The sequence below is a fragment of the Lissotriton helveticus genome, chromosome 12 (genome assembly GCF_964261635.1).
Source record: "Lissotriton helveticus chromosome 12, aLisHel1.1, whole genome shotgun sequence".
Classification (NCBI taxonomy): domain Eukaryota; kingdom Metazoa; phylum Chordata; class Amphibia; order Caudata; family Salamandridae; genus Lissotriton; species Lissotriton helveticus.
The window spans coordinates 23058001-23071091 of record NC_136073.1 but is presented as its reverse complement, the minus strand read 5'-3'; the positions used below and the strand labels follow the sequence as shown (position 1 = coordinate 23071091).

The 13091-nt window shown below is 46.0% G+C and overlaps 1 protein-coding gene across 1 annotated transcript in view; it reads right to left on the bottom strand.

Annotated features, from left to right (window-relative positions):
- SUGP1 (SURP and G-patch domain containing 1) overlaps positions 1–13091 on the bottom strand; it is a 117375-nt gene that overhangs the window by 78528 nt on the left and 25756 nt on the right. The window contains exons 3-4 of the mRNA XM_078670808.1: positions 1803–1900; positions 127–501 (exon numbers count right to left, since the gene is read on the bottom strand). Of these exons, the coding sequence (XP_078526934.1) occupies positions 127–501; positions 1803–1900 (473 nt within the window). The remainder of the gene's footprint in view (positions 1–126; positions 502–1802; positions 1901–13091) is intronic.

Here is a 13091-nt window from a genome sequence, read left to right as displayed (position 1 = left end):
ACGTCTGCTAAGAATGGGGGTGTAATAATAAACTTTCAGCCATCAACAAACTTGCTCTGTCCTGCTTACAGGCACACTCAATTGCGGAATCAAATGAATTTACGTCCCTTTTCTCCCACCACTTACCATCAAATTCTAGCCATTGTTCAAAATCCTCATCTTTTTCCTCCTCCTCAGGTGGTAATCGTAAAGTACTCCTTTTGCCTGGCACAGAGGTCTGCGTGGGCTTAGGTAAGGGCTCTGGCTGGATGGCTACATCACTTGTCGTATCAGTTTCTTTAGCGGTGGGCAAGGGCTTCTTACTGGCAACTGAAGAGATGGCAGAGCTACTACTTGGGCCTGAAGAGCGAACAATCTTGCTGCTTGCAGGGGCCAGTGGGCGAGTGGTGGTGCTGCAGCCAGCAACAAGCGGAGGAACAGTGCTGCTAGCAGGGGACGGTGGACAAATGGCATTGTTGGTGCCGCCAGGGACCTTGGGAAGAATGTTTTTTTCACTTTGTGCTGCCAGGGAGAGAATAGAAATATAAAATTGTTTGAATGCATTTGTTGTGCAAAATATACAATCATAAAAAATGCTCACAAAAGACAGTTATAATCTGCAAAGACATTAAAATAATTATATGAAGCTTTGTACTCAGTCCAATATACCTTCTCGTTGAGGAAAAGAATAAGGACAAAAAAGAATGATTGTGGTAGCAAGTGCCGAGATCGACAAGGGAGAATGCACACACACATCATTGCAATTTAAAGAACTTCAAGTCCACCATGCAGTATCAACCATTTCCAGAAACCTCTGGGTCGCAGTCTAAAAATAGGGTCAACGTTTCTTAGCAGCCCTTGGAAAGGGATGGGCCGCTTGGGCAGCCAGGAACTTGTCAAGTGTTCTAAAAACCCACCACCTAGAAGCGAATTAGAATTCTGAACACACTATGCAAGGGGTTCAGATTGGAGTGACTAGAAGGGCCCAGGCACACTTTTGAGGCTTGAAACTGCTTTAAATGGGTAACATAATATAGATTTTAACCTTGCAACAAGTCTGATGCACTAATAAAATCATAAGAACACATGATTCCCATATGCAGTTAGAAATGTCACTTTCTTGACTCCTGCATTAAGTCAGGCTCAATGTCTTTAAGATACAAACACAAGGAATCCATACTGAGGGGTTATACTGAAGCAGCTCACCAGCATTTTGCATTTAAATGATACTGGGTCAGAGGCAGGGCCTCCGACTGAGACAAACAGATTTTTTCAGTCCCTATTTGTATATGTGACTTTGGTAACTAATCAAAATCTATTACACTACAATCTGCATAAACGTGTATGTATGGTTTTATAACACAAGACCTATCATTCTATCAATTTATCTATAGTGGTATCCAACACTACAGTCCACCCAACTTCGTCAATGAGTTTAGTCTTATTGTGTTAAATTAAAGCACTAGTAGGTAAGGTAGTTGTTGCACGTTAGTCAATTAGTAGGGGAACTTACTTTCTCAATTTAGCCCTGGACATATCTCTCACCTTCACCCAATTTTATGTACAGACAAGAGGGACCTTTTACATCGCAAATGGTTCGAAAGTCAATGTTCATTCAGAGGAAATATGGGTGCTGCATTTGGGGACCATCCCCCAAACTACTCACCCAAAGGTATCTTACATCAGGGTCACATATTGCGGCAAAAATGTGAACGTGGTGGTGGCATGCAGGGAGACTCCTGAACCCAAAACTATTGCCTTTTAGTTTTGTTACTACAAAAAAGAGACACCAAAAGTAATACACAAACTCAAAAGACACTTACGTTTAGTTTTCTCCTGCATTTTCATAAACTGCTGCAGGAAGCTCCCATCATTGGCAAACTTATTTGATGTATTAGCAGCTGAGTCCGAGGCGCTTTCGCTGAATGGGAGAAAGACTTACAGTTAATTATCCAGACACTGACTAACATTCTTCAATACACAAACCTGAAACAGAAGAACAGGAAGTAGGTCCACTCTTTCAACCCACTCTGCAAGTGAGTTTATCACACAATATGAACTTGTTTACCAAGAACTATAAAGACTGTGTCTCTCGGAAAGCAGCACCAAATGTACATCTGTTTTTAGTCCTGAGGGGGATCTGAAACTTGAGATAGTCTGGGAGATTTGTTTCACCCATGCTTGTGTTCTTTACGCACCACACAAGCATGGGTGACCACAAGGGTGCAACAATGTTGCCATACCCCTTGACAAACCTCCTGTAGTACCCTTTGAGTACTAAGAAGGCTCTCACCTTTGTCTGGGTTTTGGGGGGCTCCCAAGCCAGGATGGTTTCAAGCTTGGGCAGTAGGGGCGCCACCAGGCCGCTCCCAACCTAGTGTCCCAGGTACACCACGGAACAAAGTACTTACTTGCACCTACTGAGGTGAACCACTTATGAACTATACGTACCAGAATCCTTAGGGGCGATCCGGAGGAGGGGCTAGCGGTGTGCGATCCATTGCGGGTGATTCTACACCACGGAACCCTGCCCGATCTGGCACTTACTCGCCTTGATCGCGCAGCGCCAACAAAACTTCACAACTTTCACAATTTTTGCCTGACAATGCAATGTTGACTGAATGTGCACTAGGTCCCTGCTAATCAAGTTCCCAGGGCCTGTGTTCTTTCCCAAAACTGTACCTTTGTTTCCAAAATTGGCGTACCTCTGACCCACATAGAAGTCCCTTGTAAAAATATCAGTGGTACCAAGGGCATTGTGACCAGAGTGGGTCTCTACGGGCTGTAGCATGTATCTTGTCACACTCAGGGACCCCTCACCAAACACTTACACTGAAAATGCAGCCTGCATGTTTTGGTGCAACTGAAAGTGAAGAGTTAACCTGGCACACATCCCTGTGTGTCAGGCCTGCCAGCATTGCCAGAGGCATAGGTAAGTCACCTCTACAGCAGGCCTTACAGCCCTTAGGCAGGGTGCACAACACCTCCGATGAGGGCATAACTGCATGAGCAGATTTGCTTTATTCACCCTTGAGGCGGAAGCCGGGGGTACCTTGCGCTCCCTTGCGCGCTATTTGTGAGACGCTGAAACGCTGATTGTTTTGAAACTGTGTCACTGTTTGTGAGTGATCGCTACTACGAAAAACTTTTAAAAACTGTAGATATTTTAAAATGTGGAGATTTTAATAGGAGCCCCTACCTGTAGCGAGATCTACATCGCCAGGATATTTCTCATTGGGTGACACAGCGCCACTGTTGCTAGGCGCTGGTCACTTCCCCTAGTAACTGGAGCCGCCATCTTGGGCCGGGGAAGGCTCGCGCTGGAGCTCGCAGCCCCTCCCGCCCTCCCAGGTACTTAAGGGCGTTCACATTAGCATTCGGGAGATTTGCTTTATTCACCCTTGAGGCGGAAGCCGGGGGTACCTTGCGCGCTATTTGTGAGACGCTGATTGTTTTGAAACTGTGTCACTGTTTGTGAGTTATTGACTACGAATAACTTTTAAAAACTGTAGATATTTTAAAATGTGGAGATTTTAATAGGAGCCCCTACCTGTAGCGAGATCTACATCGCCAGGATATTTCTCATTGGGTGACACAGCGCCACTGTTGCTAGGCGCTGGTCACTTCCCCTAGTAACTGGAGCCGCCATCTTGGGCCGGGGAAGGCTCGCGCTGGAGCTCGCAGCCCCTCCCACCCTCCTCCCACATACCAGGATGTACTTAGGTCAAGGTCCCACCCGTCCGCGCAGCGGGCGGGCGCAGCGAGCGCGCCGGCGGCGCGCCGAAGGCGTGCCAAAGGCAAGCCCGTCTGCGCCCGTCCGAGCCGGGACAGGGCCCAGGGCCACCACCCCTGGCCATTTTCCGCTACCCCCACGAGGGACGTACACTTCCAGCCAGCTTAGGAACTGCCGTCCTCCACGAGATCCACTATGTTCCATATTCGACCCATACTATCTTGAGGGAAATGCTCATCAATGCTGTCCGAACTGCGCCGCCATGATATCAAACGGTCAGGACCTCCCTCGCCGGAAGCCCAACAAAACACTAAGTGACCACTCCATGGCCCTTATTAATGTCCGCTCCTTAGGTAAACACCGACAAGAAATAGCCGAGCTTATGGAAGACAAACAGTTAGATTTACTGTTTTTAACAGAGACCTGGTTGGACAATGCTTCCGATCCGGATTTAGTTATCGCTGTTCCCCATGGGTTTTCAATCCACAGATTGGATAGACAACGCAAGAAAGGAGGAGGGATAGCAATAATTGCTCGGGACACCTATGCGGTCAGAATTAACGTGATACCGCTCCTTTCTTGTGAGGCCCTCCAATTCTCCATTAAACTAACTCCTTCGGTAAACTTCAAAGGTATTCTCATTTACCGTCCTCCAGGGCAAAGGTCGGCATTTATCTCCGACATCAGCCGTATCCTGGAAGTGTCTGCCCTTGATGGCTCATTTACCATCTTAGGCGACTTCAATTTTCACTTCGATAAAGTTTAAGATAATGACACAGCTGCCCTTCAGGCATGCCTGACAACTTTCGGACTCTCTCAGCTAGTTAAAGCCCCTACCCACGAAGGAGGCCATACTCTTGATGGCATTTTTTCCAATTTATATGACCTGCAGGTCTCTGCCATTTTTCCCATCATTTGGTCAGATCACTTTGTCATAACGGCCACACTAATTAACCATGACCCAGGAACAGCTATGGACAGTGGTAATCCTCGTCAGACTTTCCTGGCCTGGAATGATATTGACAGTGACTGCCTTCAATCACTTTTGATTAAAACTAGCCCACCCCTGTCATATGATCCCAATATTGCAATTACTCAATACAATGAATGGGTTGCATCTGCGACCTCCTCCCTGGTCCAGTCAAAACAAAGCTCCCGAAATAGATCATCCCCGTCTGCCCCCTGGTACTCGGAGACTCTAAGGACACAAAAGCAGCTGTGTCGGAGGAATGAAAGGAACTGGCGCAGACATTATTCCGAAGAGGCCAAAATAATATACAAGCATACGGTCATCATATACAAAAACATGATCCTGGATGCCAAGAAGAAGTTCTTTTCTGAGAAAATAGAACTCTCCAAAAACTCAAACAAGGCTTTGTTTGAGACCACCAAACAGTTGGCTGGCTGCTTGCCCAGTCTACAACCTCCTCCCTCCCAATCATTTTGTGATGCATTGGCAAACTATTTCTACGACAAAGTTAATGACATCTACGCAGTCTTTGCCAATAGCGTAAAAATGCCTCTAAACACTCCCCCTGAGCCGGCGAGTTCCCCCATGGCTGGCCCTTCGCTTTCTCAGTTTAAGGAGGTTTCTAGCACTCAGGTCAGGGATATCATGTCATCCATCAAATCAGGCTCTGCCCTTGATCCCTGCCCTTTTAAAGTATTGCTTCCAGTCTTGGAAGTGCTGCTCCCAGCTATTACCACTATCTGCAACATTTTGATCAATACAGGCGTTTACCCCTCAGACCTAAAAAAGACACTACTAAAGCCATTGTTGAAAAAACCAAACCTAGATAGGAACGAGCTCAAAAATTACCGACCTATTGCCAATCTTCCTATTTTGGCAAAAGTTGTCGAAAAGGCCCTGAATGTCCAACTGTCAGCCTTTATAGAAACTCACCATCTACTGGATGACTCCCAGTTTGGTTTTCGCCAACATCATGGGACGGAGACGGCCCTGATCAAGGCAACAGAGGATATTAGAACCATTCGCGATGCGGGTGGTACAGCAGTCTTGATACTGCTGGACCTGTTGGCGGCGTTCGACACGACACGGTCGATCATGCCATCCTGATCGACGTTGTCGAAGACCTGGGGATTCGGCATAAGGTCAGGACTCTCCTGGCTTCCTTTCTGGCAGAAAGAACTCAGGTGGTCACCATAGGGCCTTTTCAGTCCACCACCCTGTCCCTGCCGTGCGGAGTACCTCAAGGCTCATCCCTGAGTCCGACACTCTTCAATATATACGTGTCGGACCTTGCCAACACCATTCGTGCTCACGGGATGAGCCTTACATCCTACGCTGACGACACCCAGTTGGTCCTAGCCATCAGAAATGACGGCCAAAAAATCGCCGATAACTTCAATCTGGGCATGCAGGCCATAGGGAATTGGATGGCCTCCAATTGCCTTAAATTGAACTCGGATAAGTCCGAGGTGGTTATCTTTGGAAACTTAACCCCAGAATGGTCTTCCCGCTGGTGGCCACAGTCCATGGGTCCTCCCTCCACTCCCGTCAGCAAAGTGAGGAACCTGGGAGTCATGTTTGACGACCGTCTCACTTTCCTCCCTCACGCAAATCAGATCGCCTCTTCCGCTTTTTATAAGTTGCGAATTATTAAGAAAATTCTCCCTTTCCTCCCTGCTTCAGCTGGCAAAACCCTGATTACGTCCCTGGTTTTGTCCACCTTGGACTATTGCAATGCCCTCTTCCTGAACTCTCAAGAAAGAGTCCTTAATAAGCTGCAAGCTATTCAAAACGCTGCTGCCAGACTGCTGGGTGATGTCCCCAAATTTCAATCAGTCTCAGGAACCATCAGAGAACTTCACTGGCTTTCTATCAGGAATAGAACTAAGTTTAAGGCTCTTTGCATTGTCTACAAGGCGCTGCATAACCAGGGACCAGCCTTTCTCACTCAACAACTTGTTCCCTACCGGCCCACCAGGTCCCTGCGGTCCTCCGATCGTTTCCAGCTGGAAGTACCCCGCACCAAACTGGTTTCATGGGGTGATAGAAGATTTCTCGTTTCAGCTCCCAAGCTCTGGAACACTTTGCCATTTTCCATAAAAAGTAGCCCCTCTCTATGGTCCTTTCGAAAGCACCTTAAAACGTGGCTATTTGACCAATAATCACATCCTCCTGTAAGGCTGAATCCAGCAGATACTTAGCGCCGAGATGCCCATGAGCCTTCGTTCGCGCTTTATAAGTGTTTAAATAAAATAAATAAATAAATACCCCTATAATGTCTAAGTCTATTCTTAGCCATTAGAAGTGCATACTGAAGCCAATCCGAGAACATGGGCTCCGCGCTTGACAATACAAGTTCCGCAACTTCATGATGGTTTCACCGAATCCCAAGATGTTTGGTAACAAACCACTGATTAATGAGACTACACCACTGATGCCAGTATTCGATTAATTAATAAATGCACTCAGGGGGCCCCTCAGAGGTGCCCCCTAAAAACCTAACCAACAGCCAGTGTGTAGCTGACTGGTCAGCACCAGCCGACCACTTCCAGACATGCTTTCGATCCCCCGAGATGGGAGCCTTGTGCTCTCGTGGGTCAGAAACAAAGCCTACTCTCGGTGGAGGCACTTAACACCTACCCCCAAGCACGAACAGCATTCAAGGGCAGCGAGTCTCAAAGGCTTCCTTCCTTTGCTATGCAAGCGAGGGCCTCTCCAGCTAGTGGAGATGCCCACCCCCCTGACCTAGTCCAACGTTTGGCGGCAGGGTCGACGGGAAAATTAGTAAGCAGAAGCAGTAGGTCCCTCTCAGCCAGGACCACCCCTAAGATGTCCTGGGCTCAAGTGAACCCCTCCTTTGAAAATTCTCCATATTGGTTGTGAGGATTTTAGCTAATAGGATTAGGTGTATTCCCCGTCCCCAAAAGAAGTGGACATAAAAAGGGTGTAGTCTTCCTAAGGGTAAATAGCCCACTGGCTATTACCTGCCAGTACCTGTAGCGCCCATAAATTAAGTATTTAGGGGCAACCTTGAGCTTTGATTCTCAGATTCCTGGCGACAAAGGACTGAAGAGCCGTGCAGCACTGACACCAGACAACTGACTTGGCCCCAGCCCTACCGGGATGTCTGCAGCCCTCGAAGAAACCTGCTCCAAAAAGCGACTTATCCTGCAGGCCCAGTGACCTCCACAACCCTGCGAGTACTGCCTGCCTTCCCTAAAGACCAAGAACTCAAGAGGACAGCGGCACTGTCCACAAAGAAACCAACAACAAGAGCTCCAGTGCCCTGCTGAACCTCACAACCAGCTCTCTGTACCCACCTCTGCACCGGACGCCTCTGGCCAGAGTCGAAGTGGTTCATCGGTCCTAAGAAGGTTGACCAGCGGCCCTGAGCTCCAGTCCACCCTAGAGTGACCTCTACAGGACTCCACGACGACCCCTGCAGCATCTACACAAAGTACCACCTAACTGAGACCAGCCTAGTAAGGATCTTCCGACCTCAAAGTCCACCTCTGTAGTCCCCACAACTCCATGTTCGAGCCTGCAGCCGTGGTCCAAAATCTTCTGTCTTCATTGCTGTGCTGATCCTAACCCCCGGAAGTTGAGCCCCAACTACGATTTTACCTACCTGCAACCGGCACCTCTATGTGTGCCCCCAGTCTCCTTTGAATAACATTGGGCCCCAATGACCGAATGGAACCTCTGCACCCGGCCAAACCAGTGCTGCAGTCTCTACACTTACCTGATCCTTGCCCAGTGTTGATTCTAAAACCCGAAGACTGGATTTTTAAGTTGTGTATATACCTGTGAAATTGCATGATTGTTTTCCTTCTATAGGTTAACATTCAACTATTTGAAAAATGCAGTGTGCACTTTTTATACTGAAAAACTGCTATTACAAAAGTATTTTACTACAACAAAGTATCTTTGGTTCTAAGCAATAAACATACAAAAAGTAATATTTTTACAAACAATTGGTCTTGAATTTAGTCATTGAGTGTGTGTAATCATTTCTTGCCCGACTGTGTACAATAAATCCTTAGCACAGCTCTCTGATAAGCCGAACTGCTCACCCACAATGCCACAAAAGAGAGGATTAGTATTATCTACTTAGGCCTTTGTAAAGCCTCTGGGATCCACTGGACTCTGTGCACACTGCTTTACTTTGGTATTGTATATACAGAGCCAGCTTCCTACAGCAATTCAAACAGAACAACCAAGAGTAGCTCTATTTGCCAACCATCTCCAATGGAAGAAACAAACTATATGCTGCTTCCCATCACTAGAAACAAACGGAAACACCAATTCCCTGAAGTGCCGCGAGTTGACAGTCCATTGAAGCAATTGCAAATGTTCCAAAACAGAAGCCAGCCAATCGCTAAATCGGACTGATCCACAGCCTACTGCATGTATACTGGGAACATGAGATCCATAAGCATCTAAAGCAGCCTGTAGCCAGGAATAAAAAGCAATTTAACACATCACACACCAATGTAAAACAAACACTGAAAAAGCAAATAAGCCTGGGCAAGCTTACTAATATACATTTTTGGTGCAAAAATAGGTTATATAAAAAATTAATTTGCAAACAGAAAAATACAACGTAAAGGTTTGGACCAGCAACCCAGATACAGAAGTGCATTGCTTTTCTGGGGGCAAGCCCATCCAGCAGAGTGCTGTCACTCACAGGGCACGACAATCAATGAACGACGTTAGTTGATCCATTGCCCATACTGTAAGCTGTGGTGGTTGAAACCAAAATGTGAATAGTCCAATTGATGAAAAGGGCTGACCAAAAGCCCCAGGAAGTATGTATGTATGATAAAAATATATTCACAAGTTTTCGGGAAATGTGAAGCTGGCCAGACAAGCTAGCATGGTCCCTAGGCCTAATATTAAAAAGTTATATATACACAGATATATGCATATGTCAAAAAACACAGTGTCACAGGTAGGACACCAAGGAAATCCCCACTCCACAAGCTGGATATTTCCACAGGATCTATATACAGCAACACGTTCCAATCTAACTGTGTCTTAGTCACGGCCTAATACAAAATTCAGTATGCCCAACTACTTAAGGAAACAGAAGTAAAAACTTGAAAAACTTACAATTTTAAACAAAGAGAGAAAAGTGCCCTTTGAAGAAATACGACCATACACAGAATATATACAGTCAGTGGGCAGTCAAAGAGTGTTGCTTGCCACATCTTACAATTCATGTTACAGCCATTAATTACTTGTGATTTAAATAAAAGAAGAGATTTAAGCGTACCATGCAGAGTAGGCAAGCTGGAAACAATATGACAGATTACAAGATGAGTGCTCTATCATCATGTAGTGACAAATGGCGCTATGCTGGAAATAGGCGTGCCTACAATGTACCAAGGCGCCCTAAAAATTAATTAAATAACCAGTAATGTTTGCCCTTATTCACCGGATTGTTATAGCTGTCATGCCCCTGTCAGGGGTATAAATGTTGCTCTGAATGATAAATAGCAAGTCCGACCCGGTGGCCCTAGTATAATCTGTTTGGCGGGAGTGTTGGACTATGCTAATAGCTGAGGTGGCACAACTGAGTTTGCTATCTTCTGTGATGCGAAAATCAAAAGTTTCTAAAAACATGTGCATCAGTGAATAGAAGTAAAATACACATATCAGAAGTCCAATCTACTTATTAATGATGTAACCACAACTAGGGCAAATCTATTGCATCTTACTATTCCCAAAACCAGGCAAAGTGGACAACAATGAGGTAAGTGTGGTTAATGGCAGGTTTCTGACAAAGTGCCTGCATTAGTATACATCACCACACATCATCTAAGGGCACACCTCTCTGCAAACCACACCCACTATTTCCCAGAAACTGGGTACAGTGCCCGCAAAAACAACCACTGATCGCTTGTTTCTACACTCACAACAGAACCCTGTCAATGATTATCTGAAGGAAGCACACAGACAGCTAGACACTACAGACAGTTATGAGAGAACCACTTGTGGTGCATGCTCAGCCATTAATAGATACTACACTTGCCTACGGGTCTGGGGGGAAAAGGGCCTCCTTAATATGGAGGTATATCAATTTCTCCTTATTAAGGAACGGGTGGCACCTTGCTTCTACATGATGCCCAAGGTTCACAAAAAAAAAAGCACCACCAGGTAGACTCATAATCTAACCCAATAAGAGCCTCCTAGAACAAAGCTCCACTTACCTCAATGTTTTCCTGTAGCCTTATGTCCTTGCACTGCCTTCCTACTTTAGAGGCAGCACAGACGTCATTGTTCAATGTAGGGAATATTCCATGGTAGTCAGATTACATACTGTTCACTATGGAAGTCGTATCCTCATTCACTTGCATCAAACTCCTGGCTTGTATGCATTTCTTTCGGTAGACAGCCATTCTTTAGGAAGCTGGCTCTGTATATACTATACCAAAGTAAGGTATATAATATGCACAGACTCCAGTGGATCCCCAGAGGTATAGCAGAGGCTTAAGTAGATAATACTTGGCGCTCTTTTATGGTAGTGTGGTCAAGCAGCTAGGCTTTTCAGAGGGCAGTGTTCAGCATTTGTTGTTCACACTCAGGCATGAAATTAGGTCACACACCCAAAGACTGAATTCAGACCAATTGTTTGTATAAAAAGTTATTTTGTTGTTTTATTTCTAGAAACAAGATATACTTAGTAGCAGGTAACTGATACTTACCAAAGGCTGTTACCTTTCAAAAGACAGTGAACACTGGTTTAGTAGGAACATTCAGATTACTTTTGCAGTTGAGAAAATGTTTGTGAGCGGTTAAAGGATACAATTTTACTTCTAGATTACGTTTCTAGTTTGGCACACAGTCTAAGCAACACAGGACATTAGGAAGCAGGCCAACTCTTTTCTAGTTACTAAGTTACCTTTGTTGCAGTACATAACAGTTCAACACAAAATTTTCAGAGAAACCCCAGCATTCAGTCTTATGGAGAAAACGAAGCGTTCAGTTTACAGGTGAGCCTTCATCACGGAAACATGGCTAAACTCCCTATCCCTCCCCATTCTGGACATGCTGGTGCAGCCCGGTTTTTCAATTATCCGCAAAGACAGGCCCATACACAAAGGTGGCGGCATAGCAATTATCCACAAAAGTGACCTCTCCATCTCTGAAACTCCCTCCTGCCTGTACAATTCCTTCGAATGCCTGTCGGTCAACATCAAATCTACCACTCACAGTTCACGGCAATGCCATCTCCTCTACCATCCTCCAGGCAACTCCAACAAATTTAGAGCTCAGCTGTCGGATCTGATCACCCAATCCGCACTCAATAGCGACTACAGCTTAATTCTGGGCGACCTCAACCTAAGATGGAACGAAATCAATAACCCGCTCATTCAATCTCTCAACAACCTTCGGCAAGACAACGATATGATCCAACACTGCTCAGAGGAAACGCATTACAGAGGAGCGATCTTGGATGCCATCCTTGCGAACAAAAATGCAGTCTCGATTGACCACCTCATCCCGGTGGACTGGTCAGACCACCACATCATTCTATTTCATATCAACCAGCCGGCCCTATCCCTCCCACCCACTCAAGCGTCCCCTAAGTGGGTCAGGAACACATCCAGAGTCCCCAGAGACAAGCTAGAAGAAGGACTCAGCTCACTCCTCCCGAACACGACTGAATCCCTCTCAACCTCGGAACTCACCTCGCTCTATCATTCTAACCTGGAGCTCACCCTCGATCAGCTGGCACCTTTGAAACTAAAAAAAAACAGAAGCATTACCTCTAGGTCATGGTTCTCTACTGACATTAATGAGGAAGAAGACACCTCAGATCCCTGGAAAGAACTTGGAGGAACAACCCCACCTCCCTCCATCGGGATCAACTCAAGGTAGCACGCAAAAACTACTATATTCATATCAAGAGCAAAAAGTCATCCTTCTTCTGTTCTGCGTTAGACAATGCCAAAAACCGCCCCAAAGAACTCTTCAACATCATTAGGAACCAAACCTCCATTCCAGTGGCAGCCAACTTGGCGGCGTCCAAACCCCATTGCGACAACTTTGCAAGCTTTTTCAATGAAATACATCGCCAAAATTGATCGTTCATTCAGCTTGAAGCTCTCCACCTGCACAGAAACCCGGAGTCCTGCAACTAACCACAACCCCCCAGTAACCTTGTCTATCCGCTGGTCATCCTTCCAGCCGGTCAAGGAAGAAATGATAAGCAATCTTATCGCCTCCGCTAAACCATCATCTCACTCCCTCAATCAACTTCCCTCCAGACTGACCAAGGAGCTAAAGCTCACTCTAGCCCCAATCTGGGGCAAGATCATCAACAGCTCCTTGAGAGAGGGTTCCATTCCTGACTGCCTTAAACTAGGACAAGTCACACCACTTCTAAAAAAACCTGGCCTTGAC